Genomic DNA, 23,180 nt, shown 5'->3' on the forward strand with positions numbered 1-23,180 from the left:
TAGCAGGTGACTGTTTCAAAACAACCTTCCTTTCTATAACTTAAAAGATACTAAAATCTCAGAGTTTCTAACAGTAAATAAACAATTGTATGAAACTGAATGCAATGAAAAATCAACCACGACCTGAAATTACTAACAAGTTGATACTTCATAGAATTGGGGTGGTTTTGGTAATCAAAATGTAAGTCTGGAGGTCAGGTTTGCTCCATATTCTAATTTGGAATCAGGATAATCAGACTACATCCAACAGAACCAGTCAGAAGTGCACAGGGCACTAAATCTCCCCATCATCGGGGTCATGACGGTCAGCAGTCCAGACCCATCCATGGTCAACCACGGAGCCAGAATTACACCAAGTCACACCTGGTTACTAAATAACCCAGCCTCTTTTAAACTTCACATCTTTTACAAAGCACCAACGAGACCACACCTCCACAACCCAAGTGCAGGTTCAGTGGCATCCTCTTAATGAAAAATATTTACCACAAAACGGTTTCTCCTCGAAAAGACATGTTTTGTTGCTTTACACTGTTAGCTAAATGTTCTTCCCTGCATGCTCCACATCCTGAGGGAAGCCAGGCCCCTCACCATTTAAACAGGATAAACGCTTGCCCCACCCAGGAAAGTGCCAGAAATGCCAAATGATTCCCTCCTGGGAAATCAGCAGAAAGAAAACAAAACGTTTTATTGAGCACCTACTAGGCTAGATGCTCTGGGCTGGGGAAGGGGCGGGGAGTGGGGGGGGGGAAGGAGGGCAGAGAGGATCACCAGGTAGGAAAATAAATAGCTGATTCCCCCCACCAACGATTTAAAAGACTGCCAAGCAGCCTGTGACTCCAAACCTTAAAAAGAATAAATTTTTTTAAAAAAGAAAGCTTCAAAGAACTATCAGCACCTTACGTAAATTCTAGATGTCCAAATCAAACTTCAATCTAATGCTGTATCATTATCATCTACGGCAGGGCTCTGAAGACACTCACGGAAACGTGAATCAAGCACCTACCTCTGCAAGGCCATATTCCTATTTCTATGGCATCTATAGCTTGGGGACCTGTGGTCAGAGACAGAATATATCTTTTCTGTTCATGATTTACCTGCATATTTTAAAATGACAAATACTTGCAAATTAAATCATTTAATTAACAAATCACCTTTATGAAGAAATATAAAGTTATATTAAGCACACAAAATTCAGCAAAACATCACGTCAACTCTACTTTTTCCCTGAATCAGTAAAGCTGATGGAGGATGGTTTCATTCTCACACGTCTGAGGAATTCGGGTTCCTCAGTGACTGTTCCTGCTTCCCCAAACTTTCTCAGACTTCTCTTGGATGGTCTTTCCTTTGCATTCCAAAAGATTTTACAGACTGAAAGGTCAAAGTCTTCTCTGATACCAAATGTGGTGAAGCAGTAAACACCATCTCCATTACAGCCTTAAATCCAGCAATGAGAGGACATTTTTGTAGATTCCCGCAACCAAAACATGGGTGTCATCTCATAGATCTGTAGATAAATTCTCATTCTCTTCAATTACCCATCTCAAGTATAATGTGAATTGAATGTACAAACTTTACTATAAAATCATGCATCAAATGAGAAGACTTCTTTCAGTCTCACTTAAGGTTTTTGTAACTTTTCCAGCGCCCTGGACAGATATTATCAAGATTTACCTTCTAAAAGTCGCGACTTAATTAGCCAAGAATCGTTTGGTAGCCTCCTCCAGCCCACATGAAATGGAAATGAATGCCACCACTGAGAATTTTATTTCACAAATTTTATCTGAAAAACTAAAATTATAATTTTCCTTCCTCTAAATTCCAGCCCAAGAACAGCTATTCACACACACCTCCCATCTCATATGGCTGCCCCTTTGATCTTAGAACAAACATCATGGGAATTAGGAGCAGTACTGCATAGAAAACAAACCCAAGTTCCGAAATAAATTTTTCAAACTAATTATTCACAAGTAGATTGTTCTATTAATAAAAATAATGAGGTGAAACTCATCAGTGACATAAATGAGGAGGGAAAAGCCGCAAAGAGCTTGTCCCCGAATTCAGCAAGATTTGCCCACAAGACCCTTGGATAAAATTTTTTTCATCCAAGAGCAGCCAGAAGGCTCATTCTAATAAACTGGTGGTTTATTTTTGTAAAATCTTTAGATACTGGAGTTTTAAAACAAACAAGATAAGTCTTAATCATTTAATTTCCTGAGAATTAAAGTTGATCAATATATATAAAATGTGTGGGGGTTTTTTAAAAGCAAGCACACACAGTATCAGTCTTTCATTGAGACCTTGGTGTTCCCATCCAATAAATGCTAACGAACTTAGAGCAGGAGAGAGAGGTGCTTCCATCATGAACACTTTCCAATGAGATGAAGACTTGCTAATTCCAGGAGAGAAAAATCTGCCTCTAGCTTTTTGATTTCTAGATAAGTAAAATTTCACTAAATGAGGTGAATTAGTAGAGACCCCTTCTTATCAGCTTAAAGCCTGACTACTGAATGCCGAGGAATGAATCCCTTCATTTTCCAGAACGTAAACTGATTTAGGTTCACCTCTACACAAGGCAGAGACTTGCAACCTCCTTTACTGTAAAGATAAACACATCATCGCAGGTAAGCACAGGAAACAAGCACTGTGCCTGGCAGACAGTGGGCATCTCCACCACGTATCTGTGGCATAAACGGATGGGGACATTTCCGGGTGACTGCAGGGGATCACGTGAAAGACCCCAACACTCGCCTACACATGGGACCAGATCACTCGGCAACTTTCTATTCCTGGAGGATCATGAAGGCTGCCACCTGAGGACCCAGCATAAATGAAGACAAGGAATTAATGAATTCCCTCCCTAGTTCCTCTCTGCATTTTCTGTGAGACTCAAGTTATCATTTATGGGGTCAGGTCCTAGAAACAGAACAGCAACAGAATATAACATTCTAGAATTCTGTGCAATAGAAAAAACAATCCAAAAATGCTCACTGAAAACACCTGCAGGACACACCTTGGTACACAGATGTCCCATGAAGAAACGGGAAGAATGCTGGACGCCTCACACCTTGGCAGCTAAGGACAAGGGTTCCAGAGCAGACAGGGAATCAAGGAAGCTCCACCTCGCTCCTTGATTCAAGGACCTCTCTCCACCAGCCCCTCTCGACCGCAGCCAGGATGAGCACCAGGGCGTCAGCAAAAGACTGACTCGGGGCAGGTCCCCGGGATGAGACCCTCAGGGGCATGACAGCACAGTCCTTCCTGTTGGCAGAGTCGGGAAAATCCAGCAGGGAAGCCACCCTTTCACCCACCCCCTCAGAATAAATGACACCCTTGAATCCAAAAACAATGCTACGATTTATGCACTGGGCTGCACTCGGTCAGTGTCCAGTTTAAAAAGGTCATCGCTTTGGCAGAAATGGAGAAAATAGGAGGAAAAATCCAGACTGGGAGCATTTATGCGAGTCAGTACTCACTGAGAATCACTTTTGTGTGGACTAGACTTAACACTTCACAGAGGGCCTCCACTGGACCACACAAAAAAGGTTACTTAATTTTTCTGAGTTGTCATTTTCTCACACAAAAGCTATTTCCGCCTTCCATTTCCTCGAGTGTCAATTCAATGTAGTAACATGTATTTCTTTTTTTTAAATTTATTTTATTGGAGTATAGTTGATTTACAATGGTGTGTTGGTTTCTGGTGTACAGCAGAGTGATTCAGTTATACATATATATATTCTTTTTCATATTCTTTTTAAAATATTCTTCTTTTATTGAAGTATAGTGCATTTACAATATCATGTTAGTTTCAGGTGTACAGCACAGAGATTCAGTTATACATAGATATGTATTTATATATATTGATATATTCTTCTTCAGATTGTCTTCCCTTATAGGTTATTACAAAATATTGAGTATAGTTCCCTGTGCTATATAGTAGGTCCTTGTTGATTATCTATTTTATATATTGTAGTATGTATATGTTAATCCCAACCTCCTAATTTATCCCTCCCCCTTTCCCCTTCAGTAACCATAAATTTGTTTTCTATGTCCGTGAATCTCTTTCTCTTTTGGAAATAAGTTCATTAGTATCTTTTTTTTTTTTAGCTTCCACATATAAGTGATATCATATGTTAAATATCTGTCTTTCTCTCTCTGGCTTACTTCACTTAATATGACAATCTCTAGGTCCATCCATGTTTCTGCAAATGTCATTATTTCATTTTTTTTATGGCTGAGTAGTATTCCAGTGTGTGTGTGTGTGTGTGTGTGTACACACACACATATATATACCATCAACGTAGTAATATCTATTTCACAGAGCACTTGCAAGTATTAAAAGAGAGAAAGACTGCTTCCATGCACATATTCACACCTACAGGCCCGTCCACACAGACACACAGTGAGTCTTCCACCTGCCAGGCACCCAGAGCTCCAGGGGGTGGAACACTGTGTGACAAAGGAAACCACAGTCCCTGCCTTTCTTGGGCTTACAGTGTAAAAGTGTATGAAATGGTTTTATAAAATGTGACATGTCTGTAGATAAGAAACATGGTTATCAGGCATCAGCATCACCACAGCGCTTGCAAGATGAATTTGACATTTCAATACTTTTAAAATCCAACTTCTCCCATTACTTCAAGATACTTGAGGAAGGAAATAAGTCATTCCCATCACATAGACAGTGATGGCTCTGTTAGCTGACAAGGCACGTGTTTAAAGCTGAAAGGCCAGCACAGCTCATTAAGGGGCTGCATCATTTCCTCCCGACGTCTGAGGAAACCATAACACACTCCATCCTACATACAGAACCACCCTTCAGGAAAGAGCCTTCTGGTGTTACGAAGTCCTCTTGTAACCACAAAGAAAGAAAGAAAGAAACTTCAACGCTGGGATTAAGCGCTAGGCCAGAAAAAGAGACGCCAGCTCCGGAGAGGACAGCCTTCCAGCTCCGGCTGGCAGCAACTTTGGGTCCTTTCTCTGAGCAGATTTTCTGAAGTGTTTAGATGTCTTTGCCAGCACTGGCTTTTCATCAACTTGACTGGACGAAGCGGCCAGCCTCGTCTAAGATAAGATAAGCCAAGAGCGATATGAACAGAGCAAGTCACATCTGCTGCTGCTTCAACCTCCAGGGCAACGACACAATTTCAGAGGGAAGATGCAGCCGACAGGAAGTGCATCTGGTCTTACCCATGGGGTGCTCTCCTCACCCCAAATCAAAGGATGTGTGACTCTAGTTATTCCCTCAATACGCCAGCTTTCCATCTGTACTCACCCAGGATCTGCGGCCGCCCTGCCCTGAGGCCCTCAGGAGAGGCTGGAGGCCCCGTCTCCATCCAAGCCCACAGCAGCCTCCAGCAGGTCACCCACCCTCAACCTCCACGCTCGACATTTGCCTCTTTGGCTCAAGTCCTTGACCCGTTGCTTTAAGGTAAACATTCCCAGAAGTGTCAACAAAAAGTGTTCTTCAGTCACAGTTTTATTACATCATTTTCTGAAAGTGGGACTTGGTGGTAAGGGGTGGGCTGTTATGAGCCAGGCTGATCCCTGCAACCTCGTTCTCCTCGGCCTTGAACACACCCCAGGCTCATCTCACTGGCCTGCAGCAGACCGTGGGCTCCCAGCTGGCAGGGACTCATCTCAGTGTCCTTGGGGCCTATCAGGAGCCGCGTCCACACACTGGGGACTAACCTTCCTACATTGGGGTCAGTTTCTTGGTCCCCTCCCCCATCACTCAACGTACACAACCTGATGGGCACAGTTAGCATGTTTCCGTGGGTCATCCTCATAAGACAGCGAATCTGGGCTACCTAGAGTTCAAGGAGGTTCCCAAGGGCAGGTACCATGCCTCATTCATGTTTTGTCTTCCCAGAATCTAGTCGTATTGGTTGACCAATCAATGACTGTTGAATGAACCAATGAGAGATCCACGTCATCACAATTCTATTTATTAAACGCTTACTATGTGTCAAATACTATGTTAGCAGCACTTTAAATACATTAATTTTAAAAAAAATTCTCCAATCACCCTATGAGGGAGGTACTCCCTCCCTCCACTTTACAGGTAAGGAAACTGAGACAGAAATAGATGGAGTGGATGAGTGTGTGACGCCGTTTCCATTGTTGTGTACGCGTTACCGTAATGAACTGAACTCGTGTGCTGGCCACAGGCAGGGCCCCGCTGGAGATGCTGAAGTCGGAGCATCGGGGTGCGGGGGGCAGGGAACTGAGGGGGTGAGAGGCAAACTCACTGCCGTGAAAGGAACCAGCCAGCGCCAAGTACCGGGGAGACCATGAGGAGGTGTGACGTGGCAGTGAGTGGGGGGAGGGGGGTGTCTAGGTGCCACCTGACAGGTGACATTTAGGCTGGACCCTGGGGGAAGGCTGTGCCTTGGAGCAAACAGCCAGGGCAAAGGCCTGATAGCAAAAACAGCTGCATCGAGAAATAAAATAATCCCAGTGCAGTCAGAGATGCAGGGGCCACAGCTCCACTGGCTGCATTAGGGATTTAGCGTTTGTTTTCTAAGCAAGAAAGTGCTGGAGGTTTTAAGCGGAGTGACATCTGATCTAAGTGTTAAAGTGATCAGTGTGGCCGGCATGTGGGGAAGGGACTGTCCAGAGGCATGGGAAGCATTTTCCTCCAAAAAATAAGATTCAACACGTACTTTGGGGAGCTGTAAGTACAAGGAGCAGAGAGTGCAGGGTTCCTGGGATGGGGGACCAGGGGTCCTACTTGCTTCTTCTGCATCCTGGGTCACCAGCCCAGCCAGGGGCACAAAGCAGTTATTTATTACATTTTATTAAAAATTGAATAAATCAATCAACTATTCTGGAGAATTTTCCATAGTTCAGGTACTTCAAGTTTTTCACAGAAAAGATATAAAATAAATTCTAGATATTTTACATATTTAGGTTTAAAATATGCCAGGCATATTGTAATCCTCTTAGCAGGCCAATTAGATGGGTCCTCTAATCACCGCGTTTTGCGTAGGGGAGAAATGGAGTACAGAGGGCACCTCAGCGTCACCCAGAATCCAGGCTGCACAGCTGGGATCAGACGAGGTCAGCTCCAAAGCAGATGCTCAGCAGCCTTTACATGGTGACTGCCTTGGCTGACTCCCCGTGGAACCATCCAGAGAAATGGCCATGACGAGATAGACACGGATGATTTCTGCAAGGGTGTTCTGAGTTTCCTGGTTGTGTCAATCACTTACTATAATGAAGGCATCAGGTCTAAATTAACAAATTGCTGTTTTCCACACTGACAAAACATCCAAAGCTCTACTTCGTTTATTTGCTCGTGACTTTCCCACGTTGGGAAACTGGCCAACATCAGGTAGATAACCATCACATATACCAATGTTAATAAACAAATTCAGAACAAACTCTGCCCTTGGGAAGTTTTCCACTGATTTTGCTACATCACAGGAGATCTCTGATGCTTATGACCCCTTAACATCCCTTCCTAGAAATTAGTAGGATCCTACATTTGTAATATGCCTGCAAGTTCTGCCGTGGAAATCATAATATGTTGTATAAGACACTAGTGGAACTGCAAAGGTAGCTTCAAACCTCAGGGCAATTAAATCAGAACTTCATATAACTCATGATCATAAACTCATTCTAACTGTATCAGGAGTCGGGCTAAAATAGCACAGCCCACTGCCCAAGGTACTAGAAATTTACATGACACATAATTGAAAACGCTCTTCTGAGCAGGAATTTGGGCATTATTACATGAAAATTTTCTCAACACCCTCAAGGAATTTTGAAGATCCTCAGAACATCAGATTAAATAATTAAACACTGAAAAGCATTTATTTACTCTGCTTAATGTCTTTCCACTTATTACAAAATTATTAATTTTTATATTACAGATAAGCACAGAGACTCACATTTGTATCACGTTTTGGAATTTTTTTTCATTGCACAAAATAGGATAGTCTCTTGTAACACTTTTGAATTCTCACTACTTGGCTCACTTAACAACTAGCAGAAAATCATTCATCCTTACTTCATTCTTAAATAATGTTCAAATCAAGAAACCATAATTATTATATCTATCCAACTAAGTAAGCCATCCTCAAAGAATCCTCAAAACCTGCGCTTTGGAGCCGAGTTTGACACCTAACATACTCAACTTGAACCATGTCCTAAGGGCAAAGGAGATCATTCAACTCCACCTCGTTTCTTATGAAATTATCTGGTTGTTATCAATTAAATCTCAAACTGGGAAAATGTTCACAGAATTAAAATATTGCAAGAATCACAATTCGGTAGGAAAGCTAAGATTTCCACAACTTAAAATATAAGACATTTTGTGATCATTAAGTTCTGTGTCTGAAATAACAATAAGAAAAAAAAATCAACCAAGAAATACAGAGTTCGCCGTACAGCCCTGAAATCTAATAAGAATGAAAACAAGTTTACCACCTATATCACCACAGAGCAAACCTGAGACAGTTCACTGCTCAGTAACCTTTGTCCACACAGACCACTGTTGAAGACGAATCCACCCTCCTTCCTACACTTTGTGTATTTTACTAAGAGATCACTTTAAAGAATTATAACTGAATTTAAAACACCACGAGCCCTCAGAAAACATACTTTAGCACCCTGGCTGGAAACAGAACTGGTGTATTTTATCCTCATCAGTCACTGAATCCCCGCCCTCAGAATCACCCTCCTTTTGGTAACAGGTTTTTGCCCAGTTCACACCAGGTACCCCGGGAGGCATTCCAATCCTCAAGGCTCTGAGTCAGAGCAGCCAAGACAATGTCAGCGCACAGTGCTCAGAGGGCAGGCGGCGGGGAGGGGCCCAGACACGTGGGAGAGAGAGGAAAAGCGGCAGGGCAGTGGGCTGGCCCTCAATTTGTCAGCCAGGTGCAGCCAGGGGCCTGGCTGACATCATTTCATTTACTTCTTTCTGTCGTTTTGAGATAGATGTGAGTTCTGCCATTTTTCAGATGGGGAAATGGAGGCTCAGGGAAGCCACCCACCTTGAAACTTGTCTCTTTTTTTTGGCCACACCTCACAGCTTGCAGGATCTTAATTTCCCGAACAGGGATTGAACCCGAGTCGTCGGCAGTGAAAGCGCCAAGTACTAACCACTGGACCACCAGGAAATTCCCTGAATTTGTCTTCATCACCAGTGACAAGTGAGGTCAGCAAAGGCTGGACCCGGCCCTATGACTAGAAGCCCATGTCCCTGGAAAAGTTCTGGAAGCTGGAGGAAGGAGAGGAGGTGGGGACTTGGTTATTACTGAGGGAAGATGAGGGGGAGTGAAAACGAGTCCCCCTAAAACCAAGTCCCCTGACGACTGTGTGATGAATCTCTCTGTCCAAAACCTCATTCCCTGTATGTCCCATCCCTGTTCCCCTAAGGACTGAGGAGAATCAAAGAAAAGGGGGGACTGAAACTGAAACAGAACCCTGCAGGGTTCTTCCTGGGTACCAGCCCCTCAACGTCCCCTACTTCTTGTTTGGTGTTTCCCAAGTTCCAAAGAGCAGGCTCGAGGAGTTCATGATCAGGAGAATAAAGTCACCTTATGATCCTAGTCCCTCCTGAAGGGATATAGGTCGTTATAACCTGATGCATATCTTTAAGATGTTCTGTAGAAACTAAGACCCCCACCAGGTGGAGGATGGTGACTACACGCTGACCACAAGCATGCAGACCCCAGACTGGTTGGAACCAGAAGGTTGAGATTCCCAAAACATCACCCCGTTACCTCACAACCAACCAATCAGAAGAAGGTCCACGAGCTGATCACACACCCTGTGACCCTCACCCTTAACGTTGCTTTTAAACTCCCTTCCCTGAAAGCCATGTGGGGGAGGGGGGATTTCGGATCTTTTAGGCCCGAGCTGCCCGTGCTCTTTGCTCGGCACCTGCAATAAACACTACACTTTCCTTCACCACAACCGTGTCAGCAGATCGGCTTTGCTGCATGTGGGCAAGCAGACCCAGGTTTGGTTGGGTAACAGTGGGGGGCGGGTGCTGAGCTATGTCTGGGGTACCTCACATCTGAGAGTCTATGAAGTTTGAACCTCCACCTGGCGAGAGACAGCCACTCTTTATATTTACGTAGCCACTTGTCAGATGGGTACCTGTGATGCCCTCTAGAGAGAAACGTTGAAAAGGAAGCAAACATATGTTCATCGTGGAACAAATACCAAGAAGACACAAGAACAGTGATGCTAAATGGTGGGTGTGTTTACGAAGCAACCACACTGAAGTACACACTGAGAATGAGTGAATAAACCACAAGGACCCTGAATGAAAACCTAGTAGCTTGTTGTCACCCTGGAAACAAGAACCCAAGGGGCTGAGGCCCTCACACCACCCGCAGTGGGTACAGAGGGATCTAGTGAAGGTGGGAGAATGAAACCTAGTGACCAGACAGCTCCAAGCTGCAGACCGCACAGATAACCTGAAAATCTCTCTCTTATGTTTGCCTCCCGTGTTGCTTAATTTTTAAGTAGAAAGAAGAAATTAGGTAACAAAAGAATATCTTATGTTTTTATTGAAAATTGAGATGGACAAAGGGCCGATAGCTGAACCAGGAATTCACAGGTGGGAAAATGTAAATGTTGATGTTCAGAGAACTTCAAGATAAGACTTTTAAACATTGTCAAACTCCTCTTGGGCAACAGCCAATAAAGAAACCTAGAAAGCAAGCACGTCAGAAGTGATCACAAGACACAAATCCACAGAAAACCAGATATGAGCTTCCTTTGACACTGGGGTAAACCAGAGCCAGTGCTGCCTTCAGACAGAACGGCCTGGGCACGTAGACAGACCTGGATCACTGCGAGTTCTAGTGAGTCTGGGAAATGGATAACAGGGTAGGGGCAAGAAAAGTCGGCCAAAATCAGATGAATATTTTAAAGAGTGATGGGAAGAAACACAGTCACCAATGGACCATTAAAACCACACTTCAAATACCTTTTTTAAAGAAGATGCATTATATACATATTCAAATGTATAAAATATGATTATGTTGCAAAGTTATTCTAAACAGAGTTTGTTTGACTAGCATCTTTTCCCTCTTTGGAAGATCAGCAGTACATTTAAAATACACTCTCCAGGACTAGATGTAAAAGGTAAACCTGAGTCTAGACATATTGGAATAAGTAACCGATCACTGTCCCAACGATAAGGTAACATCTGAGATTTGTTCCCTTAGAGGTAGTAACTTTGGGAAGATATACCCTTATTCTAAAGATAACTGCTCAAAGTACTTAGGTACCCAATTTAAGAAATGCGTTTGGGGCCGCTGCCACATCCCTTTTAATAACCTCGATGGTGGGAAATTGTTGAGGGTGGTTTTCAGGTTTGAAAATAACCCAGAGTGATTATAAGCTAAGCCCAGTGCAGGAGGTGAGGGTTGTCAGGCCAACCCTGCCACCGCGGGTCAGAGATGCACTGTGACTCCAAAGTGATGCAACTGCAAAAGTGATGACGCTTCGAAAATTACTGCTGAAGGGGTTTGTGGTTGTTAATGAGAAGTTTTAGGGAGCCGGAGGCTTCTGGAAAATTCTGGCTCTCCAGAAATAAACCCCATTTTATGGCAATCCCTCTCCCCCCAGCCTCGTCATCTGACCTTTCATCTTCTCTTCCCAGACTGAAAATGGTCCGGCCCAGGCCTGAGCTGCAGCTGCTCTGTCAGGAACAGGGTTGGGGGGTCTGGCTCTACCTGAGGATGCTTCACTGCTCACCTGCCACTCTGAGTTCAGGCCCCAAGGCCAAGAGTCAAGTAGGAGGAGGAGGGAAGGAGGGGAAGGAATAGGAAGGGGGAGGCTCTGAAGGGCAAGAAGCACCTGTGGCTCTCACCTGTCCTACACACACCTGAGATTTTTGTGCCACCTCCCATTTCCTTTTCTGGGTAACAGAACTGCCCAGCTAAGATCTCAGAAGGTCTGTGAGGTCACTGAAACGTTATGCTTTGTGATAAAATTCAGTATTTTACTCAAAATATCTTTCTCTGATTCAAATCTTGTCTATACAGTTCCACGCCCTGACAATTTCATTTCACTTCGGTTGGTAACTCCATGTGGTTTGATTTTCTGTATAGACATGTCTGATCATAAACTGCAGGTGGTAAAATTCTTTTATTTCTGCAAAGCCACACACAGCCAATTCTACAGCACACTTGACCACACAGTTTGGAGTTCTCGCTGTTACCATCACAGAGGGTGTGTGCTCTATGTGATACCGTGCTGGCAGCAAGTGAGGGAAAACCACCAAAAAGTGAGGATTGCAAAACCTCAGCTTAAGTGTGTCTCCTTCATAACCAACTGTTCTAAAAAATGCTCCATCGAATACCTAACATGATAGAAAATTATTTTCCTTAGCAATTCCTAACAATTCTTACAGATCGAGTGTGAAATACGTTAAGTCTGATGGTTATTAAGAAACCAGAACAATTTAGATGAAAGAATTCTGGTGTGTTGGCTAAAAAGTACTGCTTTCTAGTCATCCCTTCTAATACTGAAGGAAAGTATGTGCAGAAGTATTACTGGAGAATCAGGAAAATATTCCTTAGCCTCTAACACCTCATTTTCTAGATAGTGTAATTGAGGAACAGAGCGTTTCCATGAATTGGCAAAGTCCCATAGCTCGCTATTAACAGGATGGAGACTTGGTCTTTAGACCTTCAGACCAGGGTGCCTCCGAAAATACGTGCTGCCTGGATCCCCAAGCAGGGGACGTGTTCTCGCCAAGATGCCAGAGCAGCACCTGCCAGCAGGCGGGCACAGTCCCAGGACAGCAGGAGGAGGAAGGACTCGGGTCTGCGTGGATCTATAACTCGTTTCCATGGCGCTCTGCTCCAGCTTCTCAGTTGCTACGGTCCTCCATCCCTCCTCCTTTTCTGCACCTGTGGCCAAAACTGCTGACTCCGGGAATTGAACCGCAACAGAAAACAGATCGATTTGTGTGGTTCAAGGAGAGCTAAAAACATTTTAAAAAATCATATGCATTTCAACGATGATGCTCCGGGCAAGCTTTACCACTGTCAAGCAGGTTTTTCTTTCTCTATTCACTGCAAAGCAAGTAAAAGGTATTAATTGTCCTACTGAGGAAATTCACATTTAGGAAAGTTGCAGAACATTCAAATTAGACCGTCATGAATTTTATTTTCAAAGATGTAAAAACCCACGGCTATAAGATGCTAGACTTAACTCTTTTTTCAGACTTCTGAAATATTCAAGGGAAAAAATTTAGCCCTTGATTTCATTAATCAATCAGTTGGCAATATTTCTTTGGTGTTCACTGTGGGTCACAGCCCTGCCTGGACAGCTGAACGGTAATGATGGGATACAATTTTTACAGTTTTAAAAAACCTTAAAAATATCTATTTACTACCTACTGTGTGTTATGCAGTAAGTTTAGTGCTGGGGATGTGACAAAGGATCACACGGGGTCCCTGAACTTGCAGGCATGTGGAAAGGAAGAGTGGGATCACATAACTTAGTACAAAACTCTGTGGTTCAGACACAGAGATCAGACTTGTGGTTGCCAAGGGGGAGGGGGAGGGAGAGGGATGGACTGGGAATTTGGGGTTGGCAGATGCAACCATTACATTTAGGATGGATAAACAAAAAGGTCCTACTGTATAGCACGAGGAACTATACCCAATCTCCTGGGATAAACCATAATGGAAAAGAATATTTAAAAAAAGAATGTATATATGTGTAAAACTGAGTCACTCTGCTGTACAGCAGAGATTGGCACAATATTGTAAATCAACTATACTTCAAAAAAAAATTTTAAAGTCCGTGATTATATGAAGCAAAGTGCCGGGTAAACACAGAGGAAGCCATTCAGGCTGCCTAGGAAGGAGAATTAAAGGTGAGCAGACGTCCCATGGTTTCAAAGATAACAACGAGCAGTGGCACAGAGGCCTCCCTGCCTGTCCGACTAGGGGGTTGGGCGGGGGGGGGGGGGGACACAGACTGTCTTCAAATCAGGTCTTGTTCTGAAGCTTCCTTGGAAGTTATTGCAACTGCAAATTATCTGCCCGTGGAAACTACCTTTCCCCAAAGGAGCAGGTCCTCAGACTCACCTCAGACTAATAATAATGCCTAAATTCTGAGTTTTCAACTCATAAGGAGACCTAAGTTTTATTAAGTATTTACCACAGGCTAGGCACTGCACCAACGGCTTTCCAAGCACCATCAGCAGCCCTCTGAGCTAGGTACCATTACTAACAACTCGTTTTACAAGTGAAACCACTGAAGAACAGAGAGGTTAAGCACCTTGATCAACATCATACAGCTAGTATGACAGGCCAAGATGGGGATCTAAACAACCAGGCTTTAGAGCTGAGGCATATTTCCCCTTGGATGTCAGAAACCATACACTACAAACAAAAGAAGGAGGAAGAGAAAGAATGTTTGTGTTCTGTTTCCTGTGTAAGGAGCTAGCCCTAGGAAAGATGTGCTACTTTTCGTAGCAGAACTCTTCTTAGTAAACCCCTAAACGCCCAGTGGTAGTCTGGCCTCTTAAGATACTCCTGGCATCTAGACCTTCTCCACATCCACCATCCCACACTGCTCCCCCCATTCAGCTAGGTTGCCCATCCTGCGCCAACTAAGCAATAGTAGGGAAGCAAGCTATTTGAACCAACTTATACAAGCACAAGGATGAGAAATTGTCCTCTTATTTTTCCACAGATATTTACACTTTAGATGAAGAGACCTGTGGCTCAAGGAAATGTGGTGGGAAAAGTGAGAAGAAGGCATAGCTGGCAGCACAGGGGTCCCTCCTCAGGGTGGGCTGCTCTGTGGTGAGCTGAGCCTGCGGCTTTCCTCACGTCCAGAATCCACAACCGCTGCTTGGTGGCTCCACAACAAGCTCGACCAGAGCCAGCTTCATGCTTCTTCCACATTATCCCACACCCCCAGCACCCATTCCTACACAGTCCTCGGATCTGTCGGTATAAATCGGGAAACTCCGGCAGCTCTCTGGAGGGTAGTGCACCTCCTCCAGACTCACATTCTGCACCTCACATTCGGGAGCTGCTGGGACTTGAGTCTGGTCCTGGGTCTAGAAGCCAAGGGCGGATGGCGGGGTAGAAAAATCAGAGGTGTCTGCAAGGCACATAAGTCACCCTCACTTACAGGAGGCACAGACGGAGATTTGTACGCGAATATCCCTTCTCTATTCTCATCACTGCAGCAGAAGCCCATGACCAGCTGAAATGAAGATGACATTCCCAGCCTCCCTTGCAGTCAGGTAGGTAAATGACATTATCCAAGTCAGGCTAATGGGATGTGAGTAGGAGTGAGTCATGTGACCTCCAGGTTGTGTCCTGGGATGGTGAGGAAGGGGGTCCCTCTGTGTATCCTCCGTCCATCCTCCAGCTGGACGTGGACGTGGGAACGGCGAACTTGAGCCACAGGGATGGATGCAACTCCGGCGGGACAGCAGAGCTGCGACGGCCCCGTTGGACCACCTCCCAGAGCGCAGTGAGAATGCGCACTGCAACCCGACTGCCACGTGAGGGAAATAAAGTTCGTCTCATCTCAGCCTCATTACCCTGAGAACATATACTGAAAAGGGGACTCGTCTTTGCTTAGAACGAGCTGAAAGGGCCATCTGTCACCCAAAGAAAAGAATCTCCTCACTCCCAGGCCAGGATTGCACATTTGCCTGGCCGAGGCTACGCCCCGTGGTGGAGGTGGGCGTGGCCACATGGCTCCCCCAGATTTGCTGCGGGGAGGCTGGGATGTGATGGGCAGAAGAAAAGGACCACGTTCTCCTCACCGCAGAGTAGATTCTGGAAGGGGCTTCAAGCCGGGGAAGGCACATGGCTCAGCGGACGGGTAGGATGGACAGAGGCCAAGAGTCCAAGACGGAAGCTTGAGGCCCCTCCAAGACTGTAGGACACACAGGATGTGAACCCAGGCAACACTTCTGCCAGCCAAGGCGAAAGAGCAAAGACAAACCTAGGGGACATCTATGAACACGGGGCGTGATCTGGACAGTGGTACCAACCTGCGGGCAGTGGTACCAACCGTCTCATCAGAAATGTGCAGGTTCAGGAGTGGAAGGAAAGCTTGCTCTGAGCACACGGGAGGTGGCTCAGGGCCAGGACAGGATGCCTGACATTGATGGAGTCAAGTTTAGGGGGCGGGGGGTGGTGGCGGTGGGGGGGGGTAGTTCAGAGAGGGGAAAAAGTGCCCAGGGGAGAATCCTCTGAGTTTGGGTCATAGAGAAAATAACTCCCTAAGACAGCACTGAAAGTCTCAGCAAAACCTTCACCCCCCTGGTGACAGGTGAAATTGTCACAGAACTAACCACACGGATACACCCAGTCCATTCTTTGTGATGAAATGTGTGGAAAGTTTGAAATTCACATAGAAAAAAGTTGAAATATTCCCCCATAATATCCTAGTTTAATGCTAACGTGTGTCTACCAGTAAAGCTGAAAAGAAGAATTCAAAAATAGCAGGTTATGAATCAGGAGACATCACCATTCCATATGATGAAAAGAAGCAAACCAAAATTGTATGCTCTGCAGGAGCCTGGAAAAACATTTTTAAATTGATAGTATGTATAGTTTTTTTAATCTATCAATAAATAGGAAAAATGCAAATTTGTATGTTATCACTCTTGAATTCCTATTGGCTAGTTATTGGCAGTCCAAAAATTATGAAATTGCTACAAACTGTGTCTGATGTGCTCTCTGAACAGATATTTAGCGTGGGGTCTCCTCATTTTCTTGATCCTGCCATGTCCTAATGGGTCTAAGAGGCCAAGTGAGGGGCTGGTGAATGCGATAAGCTTCCTCTAGGTTTATCTCTTACAGCCAAATATTGTTTCAGTGTTTTCCAATTCAACCTTGTGTTTAGCCTCCATTCAATCAGATATTGGCTTTATTTTGTTGATCTGACTGCATGTCCTCAAAACAACTGTGTAAATCTACAAATCTTACAAAATTTACTGTTTTATATTCTATACATCGTATCATCGTATGATTCTTCAGTCAAGCGCTCTTAAATATGCAGCTACACTTACATTGTTCTAAGTTCTCCTGGACATTTATGGAAAAAATTATAATACTATACTGTAACTATGCAACGTTATAAACAATTAACAATTAGTAGCATAGGATCTGAAAGGGAAATATCCATGTAATAAACACAGAGAAATTGAAAAATAAGATCATATTAAAAACTATGAAAATGATGGCATAGCGTCAGGAAGACAAAAGTAAACATTGTCAGTATAGTTCTAGGGAGAATCTATTATTTAATTAGAATGCAATGCAGATACATAGAATATTGAGTAAAATGTCGAGAAAAATCCTGATCATTAAAAATCCTCCTGCCACACACAAACCAACTTTCAATCGCATAATTCAGCTCTAGATTTCAGTACTAAACTGCTTTCATACGAATCCCATCTACTCAACTCAGGCTCCTTACGACTCATGTCACCACCTGCTAGTCTGTTAACTTCTACACAGACTTTCCTCAAGCCTTCCTGCCACTATACTCACAAAAGCAGTCATAATCCCTCCCTTTAAGAGTACCTGCTGTGTGTCAGGCATTACCCAAGGCGTGCAGGAAGGAGGTATTAATATCTCCAATGTGCAGGAAGAGAAGCAAACAAGCCAAACCAACTCTGCCATCAGAGCCAGGATGTGAATGGAGGTCTCTTAAATTGCCCAGTCACTGCACCCTCCTCCCCAAATGATGAGCAGGCACACATGGCCTGTAGGGGGACAGACCCAGTGACAAACTATGAGGTGGACACATGGCTCCAGCTTTCACTGCCCAAGTGACAAAATGATCTTGCCCGTCTGTTTACGAAATAGTTTATTTTAGATTTAAGCTATAAATTCCCAGCCCTTTTCCCTAGCACTCTTGTCCTTTCTGAAAGTGATAAATAGTATACACCTGTCCAAGGCTGAGAAGGTGTGATGGAAAAGAAAGTGCTATTAAAGCTGCCAATGCATCCTTCAGCAGCTGAGACTGCCTATCTCTGACAGCTACAGCAGAGGCCAGGGAGACTCTAGGCCCTGCTCATTGGTAATTCTTGGAGTATGTGTAAGTGTTATTACAAAATGACACGCGTTACAGGGGTAAATACATTACACAATAGAGAGGAGATTACGTTTAGATATAGCCATACTCGTACATATTCCAAAAGTGACTCCAAAGTTTTGCTCATTTTAATCCAGCTATCTCTAAAGGGAATTTTAGAGATTCTTGGTGGATCTGCAATATTATCCAAGTGTGACTTGCCCTCAGAGCACTAGCTGGTTGGCTGATTCTTTTCATAATCTACACAGTCTCCTGTTCGGCTCTGGTCACCTCATTTAGGGGAAGCATAAACTCGCGATGCCTTGTGACTCCTTCCCCTCCTGGACCAATCTGTCCTGTCCAAGCCAGGCTCCCATCTCCTCCCCGCAAAATAACATTAAGTCAGCTCTTCCAGGAAAGACATTAGGAGACTCCAAGCAACAGCAGGCAAGATGAAATGAACGGTCAGCAGCGTGTGAATAAAAATATGCCAACTGGTTCCCAACCCAGGAATGGACTCAAACCATATACTTAAACTTGGGTGGGACAGTAGAGTCAAGCCAAAAGAAAATAAATGTAAAAATATTTCTGAAGTGCTCAACAGTGACCAGATACTATTATAATTATTAAAGATTGCATAATATTATGGAAGGTTTTGTCTAGGTTCTCTTTCATGTAAGGTTTAAAGAAAAAAAAATCAGGGTGGCTACCCAAGTACTCATAGACAATTTTGGAGATCTTTAAAATTTTCAGCCTCTATTGATGTAGGAAAACCTGCCACTGGATGTCCACTTTGGATGATAAACAACATATTATGTCATATCATATATATCATGTGATATATGACATCATATTATATTAGGTTATACTACAGTTTTGTTCTGCTTTAAACACTTAAGAGCCACCTAACCTGTGTAAAAGAGGCCTGATTTCACTTATCATTTCTCTGTAAATTTCTTTTACAGAAAAAGAACTCAAACATCGAATTAAACACAATGGCAGTTAATTTTCAGCATCCATCCTTAGGTGAAGAGACTAGGGCATCCATGTGCAGAAACATTTCAACAGTCCATTGAAATGATGCTGGAGGAGTGGTTTTAAAGAGAAATGCATGAGCTTCTGCAAATGCTTGGCTTTGAAGGCTGCCTTAGCCAGATATAAAAATAGACGGCTAAAACGTAAAAATCGATTCTAATGGCAAGCGGATCACTGCACTCTTCCATGCCCAGGATATTAGGGAAACCTGAATATTTGATTTAGTAGCACCTTGGGAGCAGGCGGACCTGAAAACCCTCCAATAACCTTGAAAACATCCACTTCCTATAGAAGAGAATTGCATGCCCGAATCAGGCGACACCCACCCAGCCGCCTTTCGTCCTGCAAGTCAAGTACGAAGATTAGAAGGCGCATTAGCCCTCGGAAGTGGGCTGTCTTTCCTCACCGACCAGTGAGGGGTCAGTCGGGGGTCAGAGCCCTGGTCCTGCCAGGAGCTCTGCTCTCATCCAGGCAGGGGGCTAGGTCCGAGGTCCAAGTCCTTCCCCTTCCTCCTCCGGGGAGTGGGGAGCCACAGGAGCTAACATGATACGGCCCACCCCGCGCGCACCCTTCCACACACACTCACACACACACAGGTTAGCCTCCCTGAACCCGGAAGGCGGGGGGAATCCAGAGGAACGAGCTGGAAGGGAAGGCTGTGCAGGGCGGCGGACGACGCCGCCCTCCCGCCGGGAAGGTCGGCGGGGGGGTGGGGGAGGCCCACTGGGCGCACGTGCGCATCCCGCCCCCGGGCGAGCCTGGCTGGGACCCAGCGCTCCTCGGGCGGTGACCACATCGCGGGGCCCGGGGGTGCGGGGAGGAGGCCAGGGGGAGGGGCAAAGGGGCCGGGCGGTGGCGGGATCCCACCACGCGACCGTGGTCGCCGCTCCTCCCGGAGCCCCTGGGAGTGTGCCGCGCCCCGGCCCCCGGGAGGGCAGAGCTCAACAATCCTGCAGAAGGACTTTGCGGTGTAGACCCCCATGATGAGTCGGAATGAGACGGCCCCCACTCCGGCGGCCGCGGACCATCGGGGCAAGCGAGCTGGGTTCTGCGAGCGCCAAACTCAGCACGAGGTCCATCAGCTGGTAATCCCTGCTGTCCTTTCGCTCCGGTAGGTGTGCGCCGCAGGAAACCATCCGCCTGACTCTTCCGACAGTCCCCGGGAGCTGCCACCCCGCCGAGACGGGGGAGCCACTCCCCACCTCACTGACAACCGCGAGTCGACCCCACACCGAAAGCCCCTGGTTAACCCTGGCTCCAGCGTCCACTCGGCAAATAGGGAATGAGCCAGGCACAGCGTCAGCGGGCCCCCAGACAGGACGCGACCTGTGAAGCAGCCGCGCTATTTCCCCAGATCGCTTTCACAAAGGCTTTTTTCTTTTAAAGCTCAAGCAAACTGGCGGGGAGAGTGGCCCTCAGCAGCTTCGTGGGAGCTGCGCTCCTCACCTACAGGAGCGACGATCAAGGACAAAGATCCCTGCAAAACGGTCCTGCCCTGAAATTCAAGTGGCAAAGAGGCCGAGGCTGGCATCCGTGCTGGTCCCTCCTCCTGCCCGAGGACCAGGCCTCTCGCCTCCAGCTGTTTCCACTCCGCAAGCCTTCTCAGTTTTCCGCGGAGGTGTCTTGCGTGTTAATACTCGACTACAAAATCCCCCCCGGGAGCTGGGATCAACCCTCAGGAATCCCTCCAGGGCCCCCTCTCGATTACCTGCTCAAAGAAAACAGTTAGCACAGGTGTGATCTTGATTCCTCCACCTCTGGCAAAATGGAAAACGGTAGCTTTTTCTGCACAGGTCAGGCTCTCTTTATAAATGCAATTGCTACTTGGTAAGAAGTGTTCTCTTTTCTAGCTCTGATGGGGACAGGGGAGAGCTAGGCGCCCACAGTCACCTTAGGAGTGGGGTTCAGTGTAGCAGACGCGGTCTACTAGAGGAGAAACTCGGCAACTCTCACTCCAAGCCCACCGCCGGGCCCGTGTCTTTGGCCCTGACACCCAGTGGCTTTTCACGCCCTGCCAACCGCGTAGAAATAGTGAGATCCTTGCCTGGGAGTCGGCGAGGCTCCCTTCTGGCCCTCCCTTAAGCCTCGGAGTCCCAGTGCGACTCTCTAACCGGCGACAGATCTGTCTGGACGGCGCCGGAGTGGGGGATGGGTTTTGGTGTCTGCAGCCTCCGCGACCAGCACTTTTGTTGTAGCGGCTTTTTTGAGAGAAAAAGAAAGTAAGCAACTTCGGGGCACTGCTTCCTGGCGCCCTCCTGTTCTTTTTAGAACGACCTGAGTCCTTCCCTTCTTCCGTCACAATGGCTGGGATATTGGATGGGGAGAGGTGGCCTAGGAACTGTCTGGTTCACCGTGCGCCCTGCGTCTAGGGACAGGCGGAGGGGGACTCTTGTACGATCCTGGGAAGGGGGTCTACAACTGCCTTCCAGCCAGATTCGCATCCTTTGTGCACGAGTCAGTACTCCACAAAAAAATTCCACGTGTAACTACATTCAACAGTCTCCAGCACAGGCCGGGCCCGGTCGCCCGGACTCTGCAGCTGGACCGTTGAGAGAGACCCCGCTCGTGGAGACCCCGCTCGTGCGCTCCGACGCGGAAAGTGCCAGTGCCCTGCTGTGGCACCGGGACTGCGGCGCGGGTTCTCCGAACCGGGTTCCGGGCACTCGAGCCAGTGACCCGGGTTTGCTCCGAAGCCCGCCCCCTCACCCTGGAATCTCGGAGAGCGGAAAACACTCACCTACTGCCAGGCAGACGGGGAGCAGCAGCCTGAAGATGAGCCCGCACACCACTTCCGAGGCCATCGCGTCCGTCCGGCGAGTCGGAGCAGAGGGTCGCTAGGACTGGGCTGCCAAGCCCATGCCCGCCTAAGACCTGCGGCCGGCGGCTCCCAGCCGCCCGGGCATCGTCTCTGCGAGAGCCGCCGCGCTGTGCGCCCCGAGGGCGCGTTCTCCACTCCCGGCCGCCCCTCTCCGCTCTCCCGGCCGCCGCTCAGCAGGCCTTAGGAAGCCCACTCGCCGGGCGCCCGACCCCGCACGGCCGGCCCATCCGGTGTGGACTCCCCGATCCGGCGCCGGGGTCTTCTGCAGCGGGTGGCGGAGGCCGGAGCGGGGCGGGGTACGGGGCACTTCAGGAGGGTCCCGCGAGGCGGTGCGGCGAGGAAAGGGGCGAGGAGGGCGTGCTGTCCTTCTGTCGGCTCCTAGGTTGTCGCTCGGGGGTGGCAGACAGTCTTCTCCACCGAGCCTCCTCCGAAGCGAGTTGCCTGGGCTGCCGGCCCGGCCCGGCCCTCGGCCTGGGCTCCCAGAGCGGCCCCGGCCCCGAGCGGCCCCGCGGCGTCTCCCCCAGTGGCGCGCGACTCAGCCTCTGCGCCCCCGGGCTTCGGGCTGGAGACAGCTGGGCGCGAGCGGCCCGGCGCAAGGAACCATCCCCGACAGCGCGGGGCTCGCTGACGGGTCCTCTGTGGGACGCAAGTGGGGGCAGAAGTCGAGACGAAAGCGCGCGAGAGGCTCAGGCTCCACTGGCTCCTCGGCGGCCTCGACTTAAACGAATAAAATGAAAACCGAACGCCTCCCGGCGGCCAGCGCGCCCCCGCCCCGCGTAGCGCAGCCTCGCCCTGGCGGCGCAGCCCGGGCTCCCGGCGGGCGCGCACTTCTCCACCTTCAATGAAACTTTCGAAGCCGCGCTAGCGGACGGGCGTGCGCGCCGGCCAATGGGAGGGCGGCTCAGAGCTGCGCGGGGTCCCGCCCCCGGGCGGCTGGAGGCCGGAGCAGGGTCGGGTCTCCGAAACCCGGTGTTGGCGAGCCCGAGCTTCCGAGAGGGGAACTTGGAGCGCTCGCTCCCCAGACTCGCAGCACTGCTGGGTCCTGTCCTTCTGCAGACAGAAGGAACCATCCTAGCATCGTGTCCACAGGGCGCGCCCCTGAGCTCAGCCCAGCCGAGGGAGTCCTTTAAGGCTCAGGAATCATGCGCGGGCGACATGAGAACAGAACAATTTTGTGGGACTGTCACGTGTGCCAGGCCCACACGTGCCCACTTGCACGGATTGAGTAGAAACAGAATTAATGCAGACCAGTGTCCTGCCCATATAGAACCTGGTGAGAAGTGTCAGCTCTGAC

The 23,180-nt window shown here is 47.4% G+C and overlaps 1 protein-coding gene across 4 annotated transcripts in view; it reads right to left on the reverse strand.

Annotated features, from left to right (window-relative positions):
• The window catches only part of PIEZO2 (piezo type mechanosensitive ion channel component 2), a gene marked incomplete at its 5' end in the record, with an annotated part of 335,237 nt that extends 313,368 nt beyond the window's left edge, over nucleotides 1–21,869 (reverse strand). For all 4 annotated transcript variants that reach the window (XM_082853234.1, XM_082853232.1, XM_082853233.1 and 1 more), the window contains one exon: nucleotides 21,806–21,869. In XM_082853234.1, coding sequence (XP_082709360.1) covers nucleotides 21,806–21,869 — 64 coding nt within the window. The remainder of the gene's footprint in view (nucleotides 1–21,805) is intronic.
• Nucleotides 21,870–23,180: the final 1,311 nt, after the last annotated feature.

This window comes from Leucopleurus acutus, assembly GCF_964270905.1.
Source record: "Leucopleurus acutus genome assembly, chromosome: 13".
Taxonomy (NCBI): Eukaryota; Metazoa; Chordata; class Mammalia; order Artiodactyla; family Delphinidae; genus Leucopleurus; species Leucopleurus acutus.